At 45.5% G+C, this 25,137-nt stretch overlaps 1 protein-coding gene across 1 annotated transcript; it reads left to right on the forward strand.

Annotated features, from left to right (window-relative positions):
- The first annotated feature begins 17 nt into the window (after nucleotides 1–17).
- On the forward strand, nucleotides 18–25,137 carry PDPR (pyruvate dehydrogenase phosphatase regulatory subunit). The gene is made up of 18 exons (XM_008919676.3): nucleotides 18–53; nucleotides 441–740; nucleotides 2,931–3,064; nucleotides 3,961–4,042; nucleotides 4,132–4,295; nucleotides 5,270–5,391; nucleotides 6,268–6,385; nucleotides 7,667–7,816; nucleotides 10,855–11,047; nucleotides 12,760–12,884; nucleotides 14,526–14,681; nucleotides 14,775–14,908; nucleotides 15,291–15,439; nucleotides 16,758–16,870; nucleotides 17,215–17,309; nucleotides 17,931–18,020; nucleotides 18,279–18,461; nucleotides 19,369–25,137. Exons 2-18 carry the CDS (start codon nucleotides 514–516, stop codon nucleotides 19,771–19,773), a joined length of 2,640 nt encoding a protein of 879 aa, XP_008917924.1. The 5' UTR covers nucleotides 18–53; nucleotides 441–513; the 3' UTR covers nucleotides 19,774–25,137.

The following is a 25,137-nucleotide window of genomic DNA, read 5'->3' on the forward strand; positions in this document are numbered from 1 at the left end:
CTCCGCGGTGCCCTGTGCCAGTGACTGGTCACAGACTTCGTTTCTTTCCGCAGGTAAAGGCCTGGCAGCGTTAATAATCAGGCTTGTTTCCGCCCTGTTAACCTCAGCCTTTGTGAAGCGTTCCAGAGCATGGGCTGTGCCTGCTGGCTGTGTTGGCTCTGCCTGTGGCGTGAGAGCTTTTCCAGCTTCCCTCTGGTTCTCTGCTCGTTGTCAGGTTGCCCTGTGTCAAAACCAAAGGTGTAACGCTCTGTCCCCATTTTACGATCTGAGTTTGTCTTACCAGCGAGGCTGCTGTTTCAGGACTGAATAACTGCTCTGTTGTCTGTTTGCTCATCACCTTTCCTATGTTTTGTACCTGACACACCACGTGATGTTTCCCACTGCCAGCCTTGTGTGTAATAAGATAAATGGTAACGTGATTCTCATCTTTTCCTTCCTAGAAGGAGTGGTGCTGGGGTAGCATCTGAGCACATCTAGGTGGTGCTTTAAGGAAGCTGCCAGGGCGCTGCCGGGATGTTTCTCCGAGTGCTGTCGGATATCCAGTGGCGGGCAGCCAACCCGAAATGGAGGAGGATGACCAGCTCCCGGAGAAGCACCTCAACCACAGCAGAACCTCACCCGGTTTCCCTGCCAGCACAGGCACAGGTTGTCATCTGTGGTGGTGGAATCACCGGCACCTCCGTGGCATATCACCTGTCCAAGATGGGTTGGAAGGATATAGTCTTACTTGAGCAGGGCAGGTAAGGATTTCTGGTGACAAAACCAGTGGAACAGGACTTCCATGTGGGTCAGCATCTTGTTGGAATGTGTTATTTCCACCTCTTCACCTGCACTGAGGTGAAGAGCTGGAAATAGCCTTTCACCTGGATGAAATAAAGACATACTGAACATTAATAATGACACTTGCTGCCATTTCCCTCAGCAAGGCAGGGAGAAAGTAAGCTGAGAAAGTTTGTGGATCAAGATAAAGGCATGGAGATTGTACTGCCATGGGCAAAAAAGACTTGCTCTAGGGAGAATTAATTTAAAATAAGGAATTACTTTATTTCATGCCAGTTAAGGTAGATTCAGGTAGTGAGAAACAAAACCCAAACATTAAAACACTGCCTTTTCTTTCCCATGCTTGTTTTTCACTCCTGCACTCCAGGGTCTTCTGCCTCCCCACAGTGCCCCAAGAAACACAGGGGGTGAACAGAGGGGTGGGATCAGTGCAGGACTCCAGCGTGGGTCCTCCACGGGCTGCAGTTTCCATCAGGAGAGCTCTGCCCTGACGTGGGTGTTCCCTGGATCACAGTTCCTTTGGGGGATGTCTGTCTGCTCTGGTGCAGTTGCAGGTAATCCTGTCAAACACGGTGCAGCCGGCAAGGATGGACCATTCCAGGAGAACTAAAAACCCGTGTAACTCCTCCGGCCCCTGTTGACCTCTGGAAGCAGGATGCTGTGTGTGTCTAAAGCATTACACAGCCAGCAAAGCTCCAGAGATTGGAGGGGATTCTAAGCAGGCATCACTAAAACATCACCCTGTAAGCTGGTTAAAGGCTGGGATTATCGGGTTCGTTGCAGGGTTTGGTGCCCGCCTGTAAAACAGCTGAGGCTGTTACGGTTTGGCTGAACACAAGTGCCCTCTGTGAGTTGGATCTGTCTGTGGCAGAGCACGTAGTTCCTGCTGAAACCTGTGCAGCCCTTATCTGCTGTTTAGACTTGTGTTTCTGAGGTAGATTCGTGTTGTTTTCATTAAACAGTTTGGGGACCTTGGGTAAGAGACGCTGCTGAGAATTTAGGGTTTGAAGAAGTGTTTATTGCAGCAGCTTCTAACACCCTCAGTAGGTGTCTAGACTAGAGCTTCGCTTCTGGTGCTGCCTTCAGGAGTAATTAGCCATGGTTCCCAGAGTTTGTGTGGCTGGAGAGCAGGTGGCATCAGGTTCTTTATAGTTGCAAAGAGAAGAAATCAGGTAGTCTCCTCTGAGACCTTGTGAGCAGTGTCCTTCTGAGTGAAATGAGGTGCTGGGCTTCGTTTGTAAGGGAATGTTGTCTTTGCTACCTTGGGGCAGGGTGTGAGAGATCTGCAATGAGTATGATGCTGTGCAGGCTCAGTCTGTGCATGCTTGAGGCGAAAGAGGAGCATTGCATTGGCAGAAATGTCTTATGGGAGCACAGCAGTGGGGGACTGTGCTTTGGCTGTTTGGGTTGTTGGTGAGTAGGGGTGTAGCAAACACACCTGACTCAGCTGATTCTGAGGTTGAATTGCTGAGGGAATATGGACACACCAGGCTGAAAGCAGTCATGTCAAGTGGGAAAATGCATGATGGCTTTAGCGGCAGGAAAGATGACTTGGAAGTGTTGTGGAAGAAGGTTGTGAGGGATATGCTCAAATCTAATGGTCTTGTCTTCCCCTGTCCATGCTGCAAGGAGTTTCTGTGGCTTTCTGTCTCTGCAGCAGCCCTTCACCAAATAGCTCAATGGTTTAAGGGCAGTTTTAAAAGGGACAAGAGGCATGTGCCTGTCTGTGGCAGTTGCTGCAGAACGTGAGAGGGACTTGCTCTGACTGCGGTCTGTGAAGACACAAGACTCAAATCCAAGTTAATTTTGATTTTGGGAAAGTCCTGCTTTAGAGCAGGAAAATAAGGCAGGTCGACTTAAGCATAAGGTAACTTTCTTAAAAAACATTTTTTCTTTGAAAAATGTCAGCGTTTAGGACTGGTTAAAGAGAAATGGTTTTGGAATGCAATGCTGAAGGAGCAAAGCGAGCTGAAGGAAGATCATTCTAGAGGTTGTATTATCCCTGTATCCTCCAACTTAGGGTTGCTCTGATGTGTCTGGGGCAGAGTTTGCTGTCTGGCCTGTGCTGCCAGCGGAGCTGCTGGAGCAGCCTGGTGAGGGGAGTGTACCTGGCAGCCTGATGAGGCCCTTCTCTGCACCTTCTCCTGCAGGTTGGCTGCTGGTACCACTCGCTTCTGTGCAGGCATTGTGAGCACAGCCAGGCCTGTGTCCATAGAGCTGAAGATGGCACACTATTCAAACAAGCTCTACCAGCAGCTGGAACAGGAGACGGGGGTGCCAACAGGTACAGAGTGTCATCACTGAAACACAAGTGGGGGTTTATGTGTTAGGGTTTGGGAGTTCCTGTTCAAAAACAATACACTGGGGCTGAAGCAGATGGAAAGGGATGTCACTGATGTAATCAGAGCGGGGAGAAGGGTATCAGATGGACAAACTGGAGGCAGACTACCTGCAAACTGGGACAGTTTGCATGTCTGTAACTTGAGCAAACGCAGGGCAACTTCCTCAAGGACACTAAAAAGTACATTGCAGTGACTGGAGCAAATGGCCTGTTCTGTGCACCAGTTCTGTTCTCAAAAAGAGAAGGTGGTTAACAGGAGCACTGAAGCACAGGCAAAACCAAGTCTCTTACTGTAGTCTCACCCTGGAAATAACAAGGAAAGGTTGTGTTGAAATTCTCTGTCTCCCTCCAAAATGTTTGGACATGTACTTGCTAGGAAGAACTTGAAAGTTGTTTGCTGGGAAGAACTCATGGTGTATGTCAGACTCAGTAGAGGTTAATAACCGTGCCTGCAAGAATACTAATCTAATGCAGGTGTTGGAGTCACAAAATCTCTGCTTTTAGTTGTTGAAGTTTTATTCTTCTCAGTAGTTATTAGATCACTTCTTGGCCAGTAACTTCTCTTTCTCACATGTGAAGTTTATTTTTTTTTATAAACACAGCTGTATGAAGTAGAAAGAGAACACAAGTAAAAATTAAATTGCTTTTTTGAAAAGTTGGCTCTCATGCAGTTTTTATTAATAGCTGATAAGTGTTTAAAGTTATCTGAGGATCTGGGATTTCCAGGCTCCTGAGTAGTGGAAGCGACAGGTCTGCAGTTATATTAAAGCAATGGGTGTGAGATGAAAAGGAATTTGAGATCCTGTCAAAATCTGACTTGCCTTTGGTCACTGCCCTAGGGTACACGAAGACAGGCTCCCTGTCGCTGGCTCAGACTCAGGACCGGCTGATCTCTCTGAAGCGCATCGCTTCATCGCTGAGGTACGTATGAGCAGCAGGTACAGCCCGGCTTAACAGCCCCAGCTCTCCTGCAGGACCAGTGACCCCATGTTCCTTGTGTTCTGTGGCAGTGTGATGGGCATCCCCTGTGAAATTATCACCCCAAAGCAAGCGGTGCAGCTCCACCCGCTCATCAACATCCACGACCTCGTGGGGGCCATGTATGTGCCAGAAGATGCGCTCGTGACATCTGCCAATGTGAGTCTGGCTCTGGCAACTGCAGCCTCACGAAATGGTAGGAGTTTTATTTTTGTCTGTAGAGTGCCCTCCTGCATGATAGTTACCTTCTTTCCATAAAAGAAAATTATGTTCTGTGTCTCTTTTGATATCCTGAGTGCTGAAGTCCAAGACTTGATTATTTCTGTGAAGTTCAGATTCTTTAAATCTATTTCTTCTCAAAAAAACAGGCTGAATTTTTTTTACATGCTGAATCTTTACAGGTTTGCTGTGACAGACCAAACACCTGTTTGTTAAGTGGTTACATATTTCTCTGACTAAGCACACACTCTTTCCTTCGTAGGACCTAACTCAAAATTACACTTCCAGATAGTTGATTACCTGCAGATGAAAAGGTGTGACTGAGCCTTGTGGCATATTTCATTGGGCATATTATGGTTTGGAAATGCAGCAATAAATGCTGTTTGCCCTGCACTTTGGCAAATTTGGAGTGGTCTAAAAGTGGGAGAAAGGCTAGATACGGCAAGAGCGATAAAGGTCATTAAGGATGAAAGTCCATCAGATTGGACAAAGCTACTTAGGAAGATACCTCTCTTAGTTTCTGTTAGTCCAGCTTATTTTTGCATACTGCTTGTTGATTTTTTTTTTCCCCCACAAAATGACTAATTTCCCATAAAAGAACCAATCTTGCCATCTGAAACTACAGACTTTGTTGCATAAAGGAATTGAATGAAAAGAAATCCATAGCTGAGACTTTTTTGTTTCTTCATGTTGCTGACTATGGGGTGTATTTATCACCCTGATTGTTACATGGGAAAATACTGTAGCTCTTCACAGTCTCAGCCCTTAAATTATGTACAAATTGTACAAGTGACGTTTTACAAATAACAGGGTTTCACTTAAGAATTACTGGGTCAAGAGTAGAAATTTTGTCCTGGAGAGAAAATAAGCATTTAAGTTGAGTTTAAGGGTTTGAAGTTAACACATTAGGAGGGAGGCTCGTGGTTACTGATGTTCTGATGTCCTCTCCAGGTGTGCAGATTCACGAAAGGACGAGTGTCAGTCACGTCACAGTCCAGAAGGGTCGTGTGACTGGAGTGGAGACTGACAGGGGGCGGATTCAATGCCAGTACTTTGTCAACTGTGCTGGCCAGGTTAAATTATTTACATTTTTATTTCTTGGTTCCATTGCTTAAGAATATGTGCACTTCCCTCACTTTTTTTTTTTTTTTTTAATGTGTGTGGTGTGGTTTATGTTATTTGTTTTTGTTTGTTCATTTCCCTTTTTTTTTTAAGGGCTTTTGCTTTGGTTTGGTTTACTGGAGTAGATCAAAGTCATGTTACTCAGCTGCTCAGCCCAGCAGGGGTGTGAAGGAGGCAGTGCTTGCTGTTTGCTGGGCACCAAAGGCTTGGCATTAACCTGCTGAGCAGCACCTGCAGTTTGTTGGTACAGCTCTGCCCTTGGTCTCTCTCCTGGGAGGTGCACACTTCTGACAGGAAGAGTTTTGCTTTGGCTGTTAGAGAGACAGTTAAGTCTCTCACTACCCTCCTCTCTCTCTCACAATTTTGTTTTCTTTTTCTTCCTTGGTGTCATGTCTTCTCCATGGGAAAATACACCTGCCAATTGTAGTTTCTCAACTAGCAGCTGTCCCTCTTGTTAGTAAGGGATCTTAGTAGAGGCACCTAAATAAATACTGACTGTTCTGCTTCTACATGCTGAACCTAGTGCTGATGTGGATCAACAGATCTTGTTTGGCTTTTGTATTGTAAGCTGGTACTTCTTAGTTTTGAGTCACGGCTCCACTTTTCTAGTTCTTGTATTAGAAACAAAAAAACAGTCTTTATCCAAAACAATTCAAATTCTAAGAAAAGAGGAAAAAATTGTGTCTAAGGTCCAGGGGTCTGAACCAAATCTTACTTGGTCTTTTATGAAAGCAAACTCACAGAGGTGACCTGTGCTTATGTGCTGCATTTTTTACTGGAGGTAGTTTCCTTGTTTTCCATTCTGACCTGCACTTTTTTGGTTTCAGTGGGCCTATGAGTTGGGCCACTCTGGGGAGGTGCCAGTCCATATCCCACTCCATGCCTGCGAGCACTTCTACCTCCTGACACACCCTTTGGCGGAGCCTCTGTCCAGCAGCTTACCCAGTAAGGATTCTCCAGCTCTGCTTCATTTATCCCGTGAATTATACCTGAATTATACCTGCCTTGCCAAGGTGACAAAAAGGCCAGCCTCAGGCTATCAACTCATTTGGGACTGTGAAGTACATTCTCTGAGTATCCTCTTTCAGTGGTAGAAAGAATATCTTCCTTTATTCTTGGGAAAGCTTATGCTGCAGAAGAGGATTTTCAGAGTTCATCAACGTAACAGGAGAATGGCCTTCTCTCTAGCTTGACTAGCAGTTGTGTCTGAGACTTGGATTGTTTGTGGGCTGGAGAGGGTGCTAGCCTTGGCACTGTTTTCCTTGCAGGCTGCTGGCCACAAATGGCCCTTCTGTTCCTTTCCTCCAACTGAACCTAAGGCTTTACAATGGCATTTACATGTCTATGAGCTGTAGGGGCAACCAAACACTTGAGGTAATTGCTCCTCCCCCATGTTCTGGCTTTTGGATCTCTTAAAAAAAAAAAAACCTTTGTGTTTGAAAACTGTGGTTGGGAAGTAGAAACCTTTTCTAGCAAGATTTTCTGCTTCTAGTGAGTATTGTATATACTCTTCAGGGAATTCAGGTCTATGGCCAAAGTCCAAGTTCTTCACTTTTAGTTGACTAATTAAAAAAATAAATATGTGTATAGTTGCAGCTTTTCTGTACATGGCAAAAATTGATGTGGAACATGTCAGGTGGAGTATCATAAATACTTCAAGTTGACACTACCAGTGGAAGAAGCAATCCAGACCTGACTGCTTATCCTCACCCCATTGCTGCCCACCTTCTTGGTGCTGGTGGCCTTAGCAAGCTGGGTCTATGAGGCATCCCCATTAAAATTAACTGGTTTTACATAGGAAGAGGGGAAGGCAGGACATCTCTTGGTGGAAGGTCTGGTCCTGGGTGCAGTTTCAGTGGAACTAAGCCAGTAGAACAGCTTATCAGTGCCACAAGGGATCTGAATCCTCTTGTGTCCTCTCTCTCCTGGGATCACTGTCCTGCTGGCTTGGGGCTCCTCAGGTTCAGCTCAGTTCACTGTGCCGCCCCAAAGTTAACGGGCATGGTTATGCACATTATGGTTTAGTGATCTGAACTGGCTCACCAAGGTGTCACGTGAGAACCAGGGTGGTGTGAAAGCTGGGGCTGGGGGACTGGCACTGTCCCCTCTCAGGAGGCCACCGGCTTGGCCTGGCATGTCACCAGCCCCCATTGTTGGTGTTTGTGGGGTGACAGCCTGAGACAGATTCTCTCAATTCCCTTCCCACCTCTTTTCTCTCCTCTGCAGCTGTTGTCGACCCAGATGGCAGGATCTACATACGCAACTGGCAGGGTGGCATCCTCTCAGGAGGCTTTGAGAAGAACCCCAAACCTCTCTTCACGGAGGGACGGAACCAGCTGGAGATTCAGAACCTTCAGGAAGACTGGGATCATTTTGGTACGTTAGGGAAGAAAAGTTCCCACAGCAGTGAAACACGTGGCTTCTGCAGAAGGCAGAGTTTGCAACAGTGCAGGCTGGGAAGGGTGAATATTCTCTCAAATTCATTCATCTCTTCATATGTCAGTAATTCACAGAAAACCCCTTTACCAAGGACTGCAGTACCTGAAAGGAACCTACAGGAGAGCTGGAGAGGGATTTTTGACAAGGGAATATAGAGTGCCAGGACAAGGGGGAATGGCTTCCAACTGACAGAGCTGGAAGGGTTAGATTGGACAATGGGAAGAAATTCTTCCCTGTGAGGGTGGTGAGGCCCTGGCACAGGTTGCCCAGAGAAACTGTGGCTGCCCCATCCCTGGAAGTGTCCAAGGCCAGGTTGGATGGAGGTTGGAGTAACCTGGTCTGGTGGAAAGTGTCCCTGCCCATGGCAGAGGGTTTGGAATGAGATGAGCTTTAAGGTCCCTTCCAGCCCAAACCATTCCAGGTCTCTGTGATATCTGTGTAGTGTTTAAAAACACCCATCAACCCTCAGCATGTATTAACTTCCTCTGGGGCAGTGAGGTACTGCATGAACTTCCAGTGCTGCTCCTCCATCTGAGGTGATTTTTGACTGTCAGTGCCACATGCTGCTCCTCTGGTGACGCAGTAGATCAGCACTGCTGACCTGCCACGTGCCCGTGGTATTTTGTTTCTACAGCTCTCTCCAGCAGTGACTGCCAAGTGCATTTCTACCAGTGACACTTGCTATGTGGACAGCACTTGGTATTATGGCTTCCCACCCTTCATCCCACCATTGACACTGGTGGTTTATTGTATTTAACTGTTCTGTCTTCCTCTTCCCATTTTATTTGATTCTGTTTTTATATTCTGTATGTACTTTTGCATGGAGGGCTCTTTCTGTAGGAAAAAGCATGGCCTGATCTATAAGTCTCTCTTTTCCCCACTACCCCTTTAATGCCTGGTAGGTTCATGTGTGGCCTCTCATTTTCACGTTTGCCTTATTTTCAGGAATGCAGTTTCCCCTTGAGTCAGAGCTCTTTGCATCCCTTGTGAGTGCACGTGCCTCTTTTTGTGACTCTAGGCACGGATGGAATGTCACTGATTTCTTTCTGCAGTGTTAGTGTGTTCTTCCAGCTACTCCTCAGGTTAAGTTGATTAATATTACTTTGATTTCTGAGAGGCACCATGCTGATACCATAGAAGTTTAAACTCCAGGGAGTGGAACCAGGATGGGGTGCTGCTTTTGTGCTGGCATATGCTGAGGGTTTTTAGATCTCTAGATGCCTACAGACTTGCTTGAAGATATTACCTTCAGTAATGAGTTGCTTGAGCTCTGCACCCACCTCCTTTTGGTTTTCTAGGTACTGCTGAAATTAAAAGGTACTGCTTGTTGGCACCCCCAAATTGACCAAGTTTCAGAAGCAGCTGCACTCTGTGCTCCAGCATTACCCTTTTATCCCTTCAAAAGTGCTGAACAGTTGAGCAGAGTCAGAGCTTACTCAGCCAATATTTGATCCTTTTCTAGGACTGCAATTCCTGGGTTTTGAGCTCTTGTGTTACTACTTTGATCTTTGTAGTTGGAACACCTTTTGATTTTAAAATAGCCTGTACAGTTGCTTAAATTGGGCTGGGTACGAGCACAAGTCTAACACTGATCTCTCTTTTTATCAATAAAAGAAGCGCCTGGCTCTCACTCTGGAATTCTAATGCCTGAGAGAAGGAAGAGAAAGAGCAGGTCAGAAAGACTGTTTCTGATTGTAAGTTGTTAGGCAGTGTGAAATCTGATTATTTTACTGCTTGTGCATAAAGCTGAGGAGTGTTCTTGGTGCTGAATCTTGAGGGCTTTTAGCTGGAGTACTAAGCAGAGGTAACTTTTGGGCAAGACAAGGCAAGTAGATATCTTATCCCTTTACTAACACTCTCAAATGTCAGACTGTGAAGAACTGCTGAAGGACTTCTCCAGTGTGACTGGGCAGTGGAGTGGCAGGGAAATTCCATGAGGGCAAACGTGAAGTGACGCAAGTGTGTGGGGATGGTCTGACTTTCACCACACAACATGATGGGCTTTGAACAGACCTTGGGGCTGTGTTGGTTTTATTAGTTCTCTGAAGACATCAGTGCAGTAGCAGTCAAAGCAAAAGACAAGTTAGGAGTTATTAGGAGAGAAGCAGAAAACACAGGCATTATGCAACACTGAGTCCTTGGTTTGCTTGATCTAGTTATTGTTCTAGGCTCCCTGTCTCCAGAGGGTAGCATAGGACTGGAGAATGCCTGGTGGAAGAGCAGCCAGAGGCTGGTCAAAACTTGGAACAGTTTCCAAGCAAGGAGTGACTGAGTGGGCTGGGGAAAAGGAGATGACAGAAGGGAAATAAACAGAGATCTATGGAATCTGGAATAAGATGGACAGGCTAGATGGGGATCTCCTGTTCACCATCTCTTCTAATGCTGGGAGGCATCAAAAAAAAAAGTTAATTGTATGGGAATTTTAAAACAAAAGGTGGTAATCCCTTGTACAGAAAATACTAAACATGTGGAACTCCCTGTCCATGTCTGTAGGATGTTTTCCTGAGGCTGGGGGAGACCAGTCTAGTACTTAAAAGAGAGATCAATTTAGGGGTTACTAAATAGGGAAACACATACAAGTTTTTTAGAAAATCCTCTGAGCTGGTGGTAGGTGGAGGCTGGCAGTGTGTGGGACAAGTGTCATATAGATTTGCCTGCTCTCACTCCTCACTCAGTATGTATTTGATGCCTTTGTTGTTTTCCCTAACAAAACTGAACAGTACTCTTGCACTGTGGAAAACAATACTGGGTTCTTGGTCTGGATCAGTATGGCTGCTTTTATGGCATGATCCATTTTGAGTCGTGTGATCCAGCAGGTAAATGGTTTCTCCTGTGACTGTATCAAAACATGGAAGCAGTTCCCACCTGTCCTCTGACGTACCTCCGGCGTGCTGCCCGGTTTGAAGGTGAAGCAACTGAACTGTGTTTGAGACTGAAGGCCGTGACTTTTTGTCTCTTTCTGGTCTGGGTCCCAGGGCCGCTTCTGAGCGCCCTCCTGCGCAGGATGCCGGGTTTGGAGGCGCTGCAGATCCTGCAGTTGGTGAACTGCCCCGAGTCCTTCACACCAGACATGAGATGCATCATGGGAGAGTCGCCCACCGCGCGGGGCTACTTCGTTCTGGCCGGCATGAACTCGGCTGGGATTTCGTATGGTGGGGGAGCAGGCAAGTAAGTGGTCTATCCCTGGTGTGTGTGTAAGTAAGGCTTTAACCAAGAAAAGACACTGCTCAGACAATCCTGCTCTGTAGAGTGCTCGGGTCAGTGTTTGCCACATCGCAGTTGCCGTGTTCTGACTGTGTTCCAAATCTGTGCTGGACTCTTCCTCCTGTCCTGCACACCTCTCCTCTGGCATCGCAGCTCGGGGATCAGCTGGGGATCAAGTAAGCTTCCTTAGAGCTGTGTCAGAGAACGTTTAGGTTAAATATTAGGAAAAGGTTCTTCACCCAGAGAGTGGTCGGGCACTGGAAGGGGCTCCCCAGGGCTTGGTCACAGCACCAGGCCTGACAGATTTCAGGAAGTGTTTGGACAACGGTCTCAGGCACATGGTGTGATTCCTGGGACTGTCCTGTGCAGGGATAGGAGTTGGACTCAATGATCCTTGTGGGTCCCTTCCAACTCAGTGATTCTATGATTCTCTAACTGATCTGATTTTTTTAAGCTACCAGGAAGAGGTAAAAGCTTAGCAAAGCATGTATTCCCTCATCTTCTGTGCTTCATGATCCCCTTTAATTTATCATTTGATTGAAGTCTTTAGATCATTCAAGTTGACACAGCAGTTAATTCATCTGAAAACAGGGTGAATCTGATGCTGATGAAGCACCATATATGTGATGCTGGTGCTGCTAGTAGTTAAAGACTGTCCCCTACAGTAAGCTAAGGGTGCAATCATTTCCCAGTGAAGTCGAGTTCCTGTGTTAATGCAGATAGTTGGTCAGGCATGTCAGTGTGCTGCAAAGTTGCTTGGAGAATGATCATTGCTTCCTCTGATTGCCAGTGGGTTTTGGTGACCCAGCATCCCTTAAGAAGACCACACAGTCTTCTTAACAAGCTATTAATTTTTCATGGTGGGTGTTACTATTTGCATTTGTCTCCATTATTTCTGTCCTTTGTCTAATAATTTAACTCACCAGGGAAACAACTCATGATTTTTTTTGTGTGATATAAAATACAGAGAATCTTTGCAGTGAGGTCTTCTTAAGAATCAAAATAATTTTTGAGGTTAAAAGCACTGTTTGTCTATTTGTTACTACAACCCCAAAATAAGCAGCTTAGCTTGCTAATGTAACTTTTCCTGATCAGTTCCAAACCCCTTTGTTTTGCTGTTTAGTGACTGTGAACAGAGCCTTCTGCTCTGCTGTATTCTGAGCTGCCTGTGTCCTTTAGTTCTGGAGCATGCCTTCCTCCTTCACTGCTGGAAGTGTAGTTAAACAGAACTTGGCTGGCACCTCATGCTGAAATGAATGCTGTCACTGGTGGTTTGTGGCTGAGCCTACACCAGGCACTGAAAAACAACAAAGCAGAAGCCTCCCAACTCCAACCAAAACTTACTCACACCTCCTTTTGAGCAGAACCCAAGGACCTGACACAGTGTCAGCCGGGTTACCTGTCCAGGCTCTGGCTTCCTTTACCATCTGTCTTTAATTTCCTGCTGCCCTGTGTGTTTCATCCTAATGGGTAATTAGTAATTTGGAATTCTAGGGGTGGGTTTTATAAAGGGAAACCTTCCAGATTCTGCTGGTGTGTAGAATACCATGTTACCTTTCTTCTCTCTCCCTATTGCAAGAAGTTCTCATGTCTAAATTGCTTTGCTTCTGACTTCAAAGCTGAACTCTTTCCCTTGAGATGTTGGCTGATATCCCAGTCTTTATTTCTTCCCTCAGGTACCTGGCAGAGTGGATGGTGAATGGGTATCCCTCAGACAATGTCTGGCCTCTGGATTTGAAGCGCTTTGGGACCCTCCAGAGCAGCCGCACTTTCCTCCGTCACCGGGTTATGGAAGTCATGCGTAAGTGAGGTCTCTGCCTTCAGTTCTAGCCAGGCTGTCCAGGATTTTCCCCTTTCCTACACTGTTTCTCCTCTGTCAGCCCTCTGAGAACCGTTTTCCTCTATTCCTGACCTCCTTTGTGGCAAAACAGCCCCTTCCCAGGAGAAAGGAAAGGATGTGGGTTGCTGGTTTTTTTTTTTGTATTAGCAGTGTTCTTATTAACTTTTCTTTATAAAGTGCTGTTGGTACCTTGCTCTGTACTATTTCTGTGCTTTGCCTCTGCTGTAGGGAATTTTGTGCATATCTGTGTAGGACTCCAGCCTAGTAAAGCAATGCCAAGGTCTTAACTGGGGATATTATGCTTTCTCAGGCATCATTATTCTTTGCACATCGTTGCAGTGTGGAAATACCATCACTTCCAGCTTATGCCTGGTGTGACCTGGTTATCTTGCATCATTCAGGAAGCCTTTGTGGACATATTCTGCTTTCTCCTGTCAAAGTTTGCAATAAATACCTTGCAGAATAGATTACAGATGCCAGTTTTCCTGTCTAAAGCCTTACTTCATCATTTCCTCCTGTTGTTTGCTTGTCTGTCCTGAATAATGTGGATGACTTCTTTTGAAGTTTCAAATGGAAGTACAAAGTGCTCTACAAGTTGCATAACAGGAACAATTACTTGAATACCAAGTCTAAACTAAAAACATCTGTTCAGGTGAAAGCAGAGAAGTTGGGTAGACCTCTTAGCCCTGCTGTATCCAGGGAATAAAAACCTTATGCTTTGACCTTCCTCCCAGAAAAAATCACTTTATACTCTGAGCATTATTCTAGTACTGCTCTCCACTACAAACCTCAGTACTGATAGCTACAGAATCTTTCTAGTTTTTACAGGAAGAGTACTGTATTCAATTTCTGCAGTGTTATGTTCCTATTCTAATCCATTCTTCCCTATACCCACTCTTTCAGGAATACCAATGCCAGATATTGCCAATAAATTCATTAAATTATTACCTATGAGGCAGAAATGATGGAAGTGTTCATTAAGAAATATTGGGCTTGTCTTCAGTTTTAAGGAATTTATGATCTAGGTAGAATCTTAACATTTATAAGGTAGTATTCAAGCATCCTTGAGTTATTACTCCCCACTGGTAGCCAGGGAGGATGCTCAGTGATTATTAGAGTAACTTGTTTTCTAAATAAGAGTATTTTATACTGGCTAAACAGATACAGGAGCCGTTTAGAAAAGCTTCAATAATTAGAAAAGGCTGAATTGCCACTATTTAAGGAAAATTAGATGGTCCCTGTAGCTGTGGGCTACCTACCCCAGCATTAGCTCTGTCAAAATAACTGTCTGATGCAGTGCACTGCCAGGGAAGAATCCTGCATAATTAATGCTAGTCAACATGACTTCATGAAAAATGGAGGTTTTGTTACCTTCCAGTGTTATCATGGGACTGTAAGTGTCTATAGATGTAAGTGTTCTGTGCAAACACTGTTACTCTGATTTTGAAGAGCTATAAACGGATCAGAACAGATCTATTGATTTTTTTCAAAAAGCAGAGAAGGAAGTTCGGAACCGTTTCGAGATATTAGTATTGACAATTTGCAAGAGATTAGATAAAGATAATCACTTTGCCTAATAAGGGGTGTTTGTGACCCTTGCAGCCCTCATGTGTGACCTGAAGGTTCCCCGCTGGGACTTCCAGACGGGCAGGCAGCTGCGCACGTCCCCGCTGTACGACCGCCTGGACGCGCAGGGGGCCAGGTGGATGGAGAAGCACGGATTTGAGAGAGTCAAGTATTTTGTCCCGCCTGGAAAAGGTATGAGGTCATATCTTCCTCTGCCCGGTGCTTCCCAGTTGGTCTTAGTTTGTCCAGTACGTGAATTTTTCCTTGGATTCTTCTCTGTGTCAGATCTGCTGGATTTGGATCACAGCAAAACCTTTTACAAGCCAGACTGGTTTGATATCGTGGGGGCCGAAGTCAAGTGCTGTAAGGAGGCGGTTTGTGTGATTGACATGTCATCTTTTACCAAGTTTGAAATAAGTGTAAGTACCTAGGGAAGTACCACCTTCTAAAGGTGGCCTTTAGTTTATTAGTGCCTGCTTTTGCAAAATTCCCTGTGTCCTGTTGAGGATAGATAGAGGAAGTCACACTGTGTGGCCAAATTCAGGTGGTACCACAGTATTTAGCATAGACTGGTTTTTGTCTGTTGAGGGCCCACTTTACAGAAATACCAGCTTAGTCTATACACAGAATTTGACCTCGGGCACTGTGCCATCGTGTCCTGTTAGCTCGAGACATCAGTGTCACTGTCATTACAAATTGAAATAATTTGAACCAGAACATTGATGCAATCTTAAGATGCCCCGGTAGATTTGTATTGCTCAGACAGCTTGTCTGACTTTCTCTCCCTTTTGATTCATGTAGTCCACAGGAGATGAGGCCCTGGAGAATCTGCAGTATCTCTTCTCGAATGACCTGGATGTGCCAGTTGGGCATGTTGTGCACACAGGCATGCTTAATGAGAAAGGAGGGTATGAGAATGACTGCAGCATAGCCCGGCTCAGCAAACGCAGGTGGGTGTGCAGACAGCGTCTTTAGCCATCACCCCTTGGGTATTTGAAGGACTTCTTAATGAAGATCATAACCTTTTGTCAGCACTGTAGGCTAAAAAGCCTCAGTTCTCCACTTACATTCCTAATTCAGTAACCCACATGAAAGGGAGCCTCTGAATTTACAGACATTGGGGAAAATAAGCCTTTTTCTGGGATTACAGATGAACATAGATTTCCTCAAAATGTTAGATCGTCAGATGTTTGATTTCTCAATTGAAATACAAACTGCTTTTGGCAGTCATTGGAGTTTATTAATTTAGGTAACCATTTAAAGTGCAGGCCAAACAGTCCCTCATTGGCTCCTGACCAGCCTCCTTATTGGATTGCACACTGAAATACTCCTTTTTGGTTACTTCAATTTGCATTGCAGTATGGGTACTCTGATTCTCAGCTCTGTGATCTCTCATCGTTCTTCTTGTGTTCTCTGATGAAAACAGACATGATTGCAGGATGTCATCCTTACACTCACCAGTTTGCTCTCTCTTTGGCATTTAATAAAAAAAATTTATCATTTTTAAGAACTTCTTCATGTCCCTGTCCCAGCTGACTGTTGGCATTATTTCTCTGGATGGTTTTCTATGTGTGTTTTCATTGTATTGATGTAAAAGTATTCTCTGCTGCTCTTTCAATTCGAAACAGCTTTTCTCTCTCTTCCACTTCTGTCTGCATTCATGGATTGTTTAAAAGTATTGTCCTTCTCTGCATGAAACCAGTAGCTTCCCTCCTTGCCTAGTCATTTCTACAGATGTTTCTCTGTCAATGATGTACTTTAACTCACATTTTATATCAGACAGACACACACAAGTAGCTCATTTTCCTGTATCAAGAGGAGTTCTGTTTTTGAAAACTGTTAATAATAACCTCCATTGTGTGTGAAAAGACTTTTGCTGAAGCAAGAAATTGCTGTGTGAACCATGCACTCCTGACTGTCAGAGTAGACAGAATCACTGGTGGTGAAGAGCTGCAAGTTCCTTCTGCAGAATGGTTGTGACTTTTGATACTCTGTCAACTTTCTGTAGAATTCCCTGTGTTCCACATCAAGTCACTTCTTGTCACCAGACCACTGCTAATGCTTGAGGTCTGGGATTTCTTGTCATGACAGATGTGTTGGCATTGATGCAGAGAGTTTAGCTGTGGTTTTCACAAACCAGCTTGTTTTAGTCTCCTGTTGGTATGGAAACTGCTGAATAGCTCCAGTAGTTGATGAGTGAAGAGTAAACCGATTTACCTTGTGGCTGTCCCTCCATTGTGTTTCTTGGTTTCAATTTGTCTGTTCCAGCTTCTTCATGATCTCCCCCACTGACCAGCAAGTCCATTGCTGGGCCTGGCTGAAGAACCGTTTGCCAGATGACAGCAACCTGACCCTGGAGGATGTGACCTGGAAGTACACAGGTAAGAAATCACTGAAAACAGACCCCGTTAGACAGCCCAAAATCACAAATGGCGTCTTGTGCCGCATGCCAGTATATTGTTTAAAGTACCTGGAGTGGTGACTTGGTCTCCTTTCCAAACACTTTGATGAAAACAGCAATTCAGAGACTTCCTTCTGGCAAGCCATGAGCTGGAAGACAGCTTTGCTTTACTGTGGACTGTCAGGAGGTAGTTTGACTTTCTGCTCTGTTCTTAAATGTATATGTACCTATTAGTTCAATAAACACTAAGACTTCAGAAATTTGGGCATGCATGTTAGACACTGGGCATGACTCCTCCTAATGCTGTTTTCTTCCCCCCTTTAGCTCTCAATCTGATTGGCCCCCGTGCTGTGGACGTCTTGTCAGAGCTGTCCTATGCCCCCATGACTGCAGAACACTTTCCCTCTCTCTTTTGCAAGGTGAGTGACTGTGCTTCCATCCTCCTCACCCTGCCAGGTTTTTCAAAGCGTGCGTGGAAGGAGGGGAAGAATTGTATTTTGGATAATTGGAGGGGAACTTAGATTTATATACAGGTTTGCTGCAGTTACTGAGCTAGGTTGGTAAAGAACTCACTAAGCTCACTTCTCTTTGGGTTCTGCTTGCTAAATATATAGGTGAGTATGCATTTGTTTTCAGTATTCCTCTCACTGTAGACTTGATGCCATTTAGTATCTCAACATATTTCATATAATCAATTATGAAGCTTTCAGAGGGACAGCTGGGATCAGTGACTCGGGCATCACTGTCTCCTGTTGTGCTAAAAGGCTGAGCAGGTAACTGCTATTCAACTTCTGTATCTAGAATACAGCCTGTGTCCTGATCTAGTTCCAAGGCTTATTGCCAAGTGTCATGAAGTGATTAACAAGTCTGGATAAGGTGACATCATTATTTGAATTTTGAAGTTTAAATTCGTTGGGAGCATGTGCAGGTGGCGAAGGGGAGAGAGGGCTGGGCAGTGTGGATGTGTTACACATTGTGCTCCTTCTGGATCTCTGTGCTGTGTTCCAGTTGGGATGATTTCTCCCCCTCTGGTTCTGCAGGAGATGAGCGTGGGCTATGCTAATGGCATCCGTGTGATGAGTATCACTCACACAGGAGAACCTGGATTCGTGCTTTATATCCCCATAGAGGTAAGAGTACACTGCAGCCTGAGCTAATTAAGGCAGTTGCTTGCATAATCAGAAACGTTTTCCAAGTTGACTCAGGGTGATGAGATGTCTGGTTTGCACCATGGGAAAGCTGCCTGCGGGCACCAGGGGGAGTGTCCCTGCTTTATATTGCCTTCCAGTCGGGCAGAGCTCTTGTGCTCTGGCAGCAGGGGACAGTGACGTCCCTGGTGGTGTCAGCTCTCTCCTGGTGTCAGTCTGTGTTTCACCCTTCCATTGCAGTACGCCCTCCATGTGTACAACGAGGTGATGAACATGGGACAGAAGTACGGGATCCGGAATGCCGGGTATTACGCGCTCCGCAGCCTGCGCATTGAGAAGTTCTTTGCCTTCTGGGGCCAGGATCTGGATGCTTTTACCACTCCTATGGAGTGTGGACGTGAGTTCCAGGTCAAGCTGGAAAAGGTACAGCACCTCCTGCACTGGGGTTGGTGGGAGAGCAGGACTAGATTGAAAAGGCTGCCAGCCCAGCAGATAGTTGTGTCATTTTTTGGATGGAACTGTGTGCAGTGCATAGCTATAACATATATTCTTGTACTTCAGAAAGGTGCTAGAAATACCAAAAGTACTGTCTTCATCCCTCCTGGGCAGCGTTCCCAGTTGGCCTGTGTATGTCTGGTGCTGCTCATGTGTGCTGTGCTCAGTGTTGCAGAGAGTGCTCTGTACCTTACAGATGCTCAGGGTTCTTGTTTCTCCAAGCTGTTTTCCCAATTTGATGAAGCAAAAGCCAGCCCATGCACCAAGTGGCATACAAAGCTAGGTACCAAGAACAGGTGTCTTCTATTTTTACTAAAACAGAGGAGTTCTCTGTTTTTACTAAGATGTAGAACAGCATAGAGTCATGTCTTGCTTTTATGGTGGCAGGTGCTGTTGCTGTCATTGGCTTGTTGTCTTCTTTCTTCCATCTTTGAGCCAAAACAAATGGCTGTATCAATTCAAGAAAGGAATGTAGTGACTGGGGATACAAATGTCATTTTAGTTACAGTTTCCCTCTGGTTTATAAAGCACAGTAAACTTCTGGAGCCAGAAAAATGGCAAAAACTAGAATGGTGACACGGTTTTCACTGCAGTGAAAATTAGAATGATGTTTTCAAAGGCCCACTTCACAAACATTACTTTAACATCTGGAACAACAAACATGACAGAAAAGCTTCTGCCTGAGCTGAGCTTCTTGCGTGTGGAAGCAGCCCATGTTGATAGGGCCCAGGTTTCAGGTGTAAATTGCTCCTGTGTCGTTGAGCTGCTCTGCTGCAACCCAGCAGCTGCCACAGCTCCTGTCCCTCAGTCAGCCGGCGCCTCCTTTTCCCCACAGGGCATGGAGTTTGTGGGCCAGGAGGCGCTGCTGGAGCAGAAGCAGAACGGTGTGTACAAGCGCTTCACCATGTTCATCCTGGAGGACCATGACACGGATATGGACCTCTGGCCCTGGTGGGGGGAGCCCATTTTCCGCAACGGCCGCTACGTGGGCAAGACCACCAGCAGTGCCTACAGCTACACCCTGGAGCGCCACGTCTGCCTCGGCTTCGTGCACAACTTCGACGAGAAGACGGGAGAGGAGCTGGTGGTGACGACTGACTTCATCAACCAGGGAGAGTACGAGATCGACATCGCCGGGCAGCGCTTCCAGGCCAAAGCCAAGCTCTACCCCTTCAGCTCCCTCTTCACGCAACGGCGCCGCAAGGACGAGGTGGAACTGAGTGGCTACCAGACGGAGTAGTGCTCCCCGGCCCGCTCCTTGTCCCAAGCTGGAGCTTCTCCATCTTCCAACCCTTTCTCCTCACCTCATCGTATATTTCTTTTCCTTTCTTGTCTTTGCAACTTTTAAACTTTTTCCAGCGTGTTACATTTTGTATATTTTAAAACCTTAATTCTCAACCTTTCCCGCTCCTGTCTGTCTTCCTCCTTCAACCCTCGCCAGGCTCCCCCCATGTCCCAGTGGATGATGCACAGTGCTGGACGTGCAGGGATGCCTGTGTAGGAGTGAACTGCACCAAAGGCCCCGGCCTTATGGTGATGGGAAGGGTTGGGGTGAACCCCTGAGGACTACACCCTTCCTCTCTGCTCTCCAACACAAGGCAGGGGACAGCGGGTGGTGCTGCCTGTGGTGCAGATGGACGCTGTGACCTCCCCCTGCTCTCCACAGGGCACGTGCAGAGGGGTCGGGGTGTCACCGCACACAGCAATAGAACGCTCAGCTACCTCACTGGCACGAGACAGAGCGTTGGGTGAGCAGCAGCCAGGAGACAGGTGGTGGGGTCGTCCCGCCTGTCACTGCCCCCCTTTGTGCACCATTTTGGTTTTTCCCTAACCGGGGAATCGAGTGAGTTTAACATCAGAGCGTTGAGGTGACAGTAGCACTGGTAAGTTTGCTGTTGTTGGGATTGGAGTTTTTTGCCTGGGGGTCGCTGAAACTAAATGGCCTTCTATAATTATAGTTGAAGATCAACACGTGCATTTCACTTCTATAAAGGAATGTTTGGTTGTTTTTTTTTTAATTAGCAAAAATACTGATTTTTAACAAGGACATACATTAGTGTTTAATGTTAATAGCAGTGTTGAAATGCTGCTTCTGTTTAAGCTGCACAATATACAGTCCCTTTGGGGATTGTCTTTCACTTTCTTTATGTGACTTGGTCAAACTCTTCTGGCAAGGTTCATGTAAAACCTGCGTTGGTTTGGGGAACTTGAGCAGCAAGAGGGGACAACATCTTGTAGTTTTAGCTGCCTGTAGTTATTTTGAAGTTAAAGACCCAGCATTTGTCTCACCTGTGGTGCAAGAAACACTGGGTTTTCTTCTGCTGGTTAGAACACATCTCAGCAGTTTCTGCTGGACTGGAGAAGTCTTGTGGTTTTCTTCTCAAATCTGTTACACTTCTTTCTTCTCTCTCAGTAGTACCTCATCTGAAGGGGCTGAACAGGGGAGTGAGGGGAGCATGGCAGTGGGATTGTGAATTGCTTTCCTTCGGCACTGCTCTTTGCATCTGACTTCTCCTGCAGATGCTCCAGACAGTGCAGCTGGGATTCACCCCTTCTTCATGTGTCAGAATGTGCCGGTTCGAACACTGCTGGTAAATGAGGAAGTGGGGGGTTGCTGAGTTGCATTGTGCACATGTACATCTTTTTCTTCTTCACGTTTTGAGCACAATCAAAAGCAAAGGCTCTTTTTATTTACTTGAAAAAGATCTGTTAAACATTTTCCTTGCCTCTGTCGTGGTCTTTCTGCTCCAGCATCTCTTCTGGAGTTCAAACACAACATTGCACTGGCGTCTGCCCTGTCAGCCATGATGAACACTTATCTCTATGATCTATAATATTTTTTGGGCACTTTATTTTCCAGTTAAATGGCGAGCATCAATGGTGTAAATACGAGCTCAAAACCTTCCCTGGTTCTTGTTTTAAGTTTGCTTTCTGCTGCTTTAGTTGCTCCAGGTCGTGCCTTCAGTTGAGTCTGTGGCTGCCAGTTCAGGGGAGGGTGTAAGGGAATTAAGGATTTGAGCATGTGGTGTAGTAGGCTGAACATAGATGTCACTTCTTCGAGCGTGTGTTTCTTTGTCAGAGATGAGTTTCATTGTAGTGTGACCTCTTCCAGGATTTCAAACTGAGTTTTGAATTGACATGCAGAATTTCCCAGTCTCTGAAATGGAGTGGCCACCATGGGACAGCTTAGTGAGCTCTCACAGCCCAGAGTACTCTGCACAGCTGCTGTAGGCGGAGATTCCTCCTGCCTGCCACTTCTTCCAAATTCCCCTATTATTGTTCCCTGAATTGAAATTTTGCCTGGTGTGTTAGAATTAATTGCTTTAAATGAAAGGTTCATAAAGCATCTAATAGCAGTTTAAACTCTGTAATTACTTCTTGCATATCTTTTCTGCCTGGAGAGATACTGTGATCCCACTGTTCCTGTGCTGGACGTACGTACCAAGGAGGACCTTGGTCTGTCTACACTGATTTTATGGGATGTTGCTTTGCCTTCCTTATCCAGGGAAGTAGCTGCTCAACCAAAGAAAGAGTTTTGTATGTGAGACTTAGGGTGTGTCTTAGAGCAGCCCTTCTGGTTAGGGTTTATTGACTGTTTGTTGTTGCTGGTGAGGCAAGATACTTCTTCAGGAGAAGGCAAAAAATATAGGGCCAAGGTGTGCTGAGGTGCATCATGCAACTCCTGAAGAGAGATTTTACTGGAACCATTCAGTTTGTTCTCTGCAGGGTTAGAACTAGTTAAGGCCAAACCAAGGAAAGTTAGCAGCATGCTGTCCTCTACCAACCACTCATTCTCGAAGGATCAACCTTAAGTTGCAGCCAGATTATATTCCTCCTTGTGATTATTTTTCCTTTTCCCTAATTTATCGGTGCCTGTTATTTCCTCAGGCAACTTTTCATACACGGGTGTCTCTTCTCCAGCAGTTCTGACAATGAAATTGTGGTTTATGAGCTACTTTTGTCATTATGTCTGCTAAGGTTTATTTTATGCCTGGAAGGTTTATTTTATGTCTAGATCTATTGACTTTTCCATACCAAAAATAGAGAGGGAATATAGTTTTCTACCATGCTGATAGATATAGGAACACTTTTTGTAGTGCTGTGTTTGCCGTTTGAGACTTGGGTGGTTTGGTAATTGTCAGTCTTGCAGCTCATTAACGCCTACTCTGGCCTTCTCTGCTGTGAATTCTGGGTCTTGTTTTGTACCAGAACCTGAGAGCTCTTCGGCTGCTGTTCAGGCTCAGTGGATGTAACTTCTGGTGTAGTTATTTTTAACCTTACAGTGGTAAAGAATAGTTTGTCTTCACCAACTTGAACACCCGTCAAGGGGACAATTGGATCACGTTTTAAAATAGAGATGCTGAGACTGAGGAAGGTCCTGCTAGTGTAGTGTTTTCTTCTAGAGGCATTAAGCAGTGACGTGTAAGACTAATCCCTTATCTGATGATTAAAGTAGAGTGCCTAAAAAAAGAACAACAAAATCTGTTGAAGAGTACCTTTAGTACACCTTCAAATCAGAAAATTAAATAATCTGGTCTTGGAAGTGGCTGTGGCACAGTCTTAGCATCTAAGATGGTAAATAACATGGACTGTAAAATTCTACATCCTGATTCTCATCCTTAAAACTGCCTTAAAATGCCTTCTGCTGAGAAAGGCGGTTTGTTCTCATTCTGCATGGTGAGACTGTGCACCTTGGACTGGGAAACACTGAAACAGCATCCCTCTCTGCTGCAGTGGAAGGGGAAACAGCCTCATTCTGTGCTGAAGCAGCAGCAGGTCTGCCCTCTGCACCTCGTGTGTGTCAGTCACAGGGTTGTTAGCAGTTCTCTGAGATTTGCTGTCCAGAATGGGAACAACCCTGCAGATTCTGTTCATACTGGCATCCTGGGAGGGAAGCTAATGAGTGAATCCATCTAAATGTGCATGCATGGGAAGGGCTGGCTTACCCAAGTGTTGTTTGTAGTTTGGGGAACTTGGAGAAGAGGTACCACTTCCTTCCACTGAATGATTTTTCTGGAGGTATTACATTGTCTTAACCTTGTTGTGTCCTTATGTTCTCGTGTTTTGTTAGTCTTTGAGTACTGCAAGGCTTGAGTAAAAGTGGTACTATAGAAGAGAGACTTTATTGTTCATATTTAATGATCTGAGGATAAAACGAACGCAGCCTATTTTGGAATGATGTTTTCTGTTTTAGGAGAATGTGTTACAGTCATTTTCACATCCGTTTTTGCCAGACTTGGTTTCTTCTTGTCTTTCCTGTGCTGCCTCCTGTATTTAGATTTGACAGGCCTTGTTGGACAGTTTCTTATTTTGTGGCAAGGAGGGGATGCTGTGTGAAACAACCACTGCATCTCCAAGTCCTGGTGTAAGCTTGGATTCCTCCTTTCTACTCTTGCATTTGAGCTGCCACCAATCATTTGCTGTTCCTGCAGCACCTCCAAACCCCAGCCTGTGCTGCTGCAGGATTTCTCATGCACAGGGTTCTTCTCTTCCTTCTACCTAATGCTTTGTCTTGAGAGCCAGGTTGGCTCTAGATCTGCCTCTCTGCATCAGTTTAAGCTCTTCAGCTTTTAGATGGTGCTGATACCAGTATCTGAACTCCCAGGCAGGTTTGTGGTCACTGTATATCCCATCATTTAACCTTCCCTTTCCCTGTGCCAGGGTTTTCCTGCTGTCCTTACCACTTCTCTAGTCACATTAGTCCCTTTTGCCCATCAGAGAGCAAGGCATGGCAAAATAAAAACAGGAGAGGGGATGGCAGAGTGGCTGAGCTGAGGCAGAAGGAGAGGCGTGATAGAGGTTTGAGCCGGTGCCCATTACTTGATTCCTTAAGCCCAGCCTTAGAGAGATGATCAGCCTGGATTCCCAGCTCAGGGAGCATCCTCCTCTGCAGCTTTGGTGCTGGACAGATGAGAGCCGTGGCTCTGGGCCAAGTTGGGACAGCATTAGCACTTCTTTCCAAGCACCTTTCCCTCTCTCTCAATGGGATGAAGGAAACGGTGCCACACAGGTGAGGTGGGAACTGTGAGCACTTGATTGCCCCAAACACTTTGGTCTCTCTCTAGCACATTCTTGCAGCTGTAAAGATACAGCACTGACACTGCTAACCTCGTCCTTCCAGGGCATTTGAATGAACCAGAGTGGTTAAATTTTGGGAAGAAGTCTGTAAAACCAAGGTAGTTTCTGTGTTGGGAGAGGGGGCAGCTGCTTGGAAGGGCAGAAGTTGTTTTTATTTAAAACACAACACTTGGCTGCTGACAGTGTCGAGCAAAATAATCACAACCTTTAGCTTTGTCTTCCCAAATGAGTTTATTATAATACTTAGATTAATTTCTGCCCATTTCAAGATTTTTGTTTGTTTGTTTTAAAGTACCTTTTCCTTAACTGATTGTTTGTATTTTTATTTAAAAAAACAAAGCGTTCAGTCAGGGAACAGGACCTGGGGGGAAGGAGGGGATTAGGGTCATCAGATGACTTCAAGCTGTCACTAAAAAGTATTGGAAAATTTTCTTTGCACTTTAAACTTTTCCTTAAGCATTATGGCTGTAGCACCATGCATTTAGTGCTTTTAGCCCTCTGCATGAGTAGTCTTTGCATTTGATAG

Source organism: Manacus vitellinus, unplaced genomic scaffold (genome assembly GCF_001715985.3).
Source record: "Manacus vitellinus isolate BGI_N305 unplaced genomic scaffold, ASM171598v3 scaffold_10_pilon, whole genome shotgun sequence".
NCBI classification, from domain to species: Eukaryota; Metazoa; Chordata; class Aves; order Passeriformes; family Pipridae; genus Manacus; species Manacus vitellinus.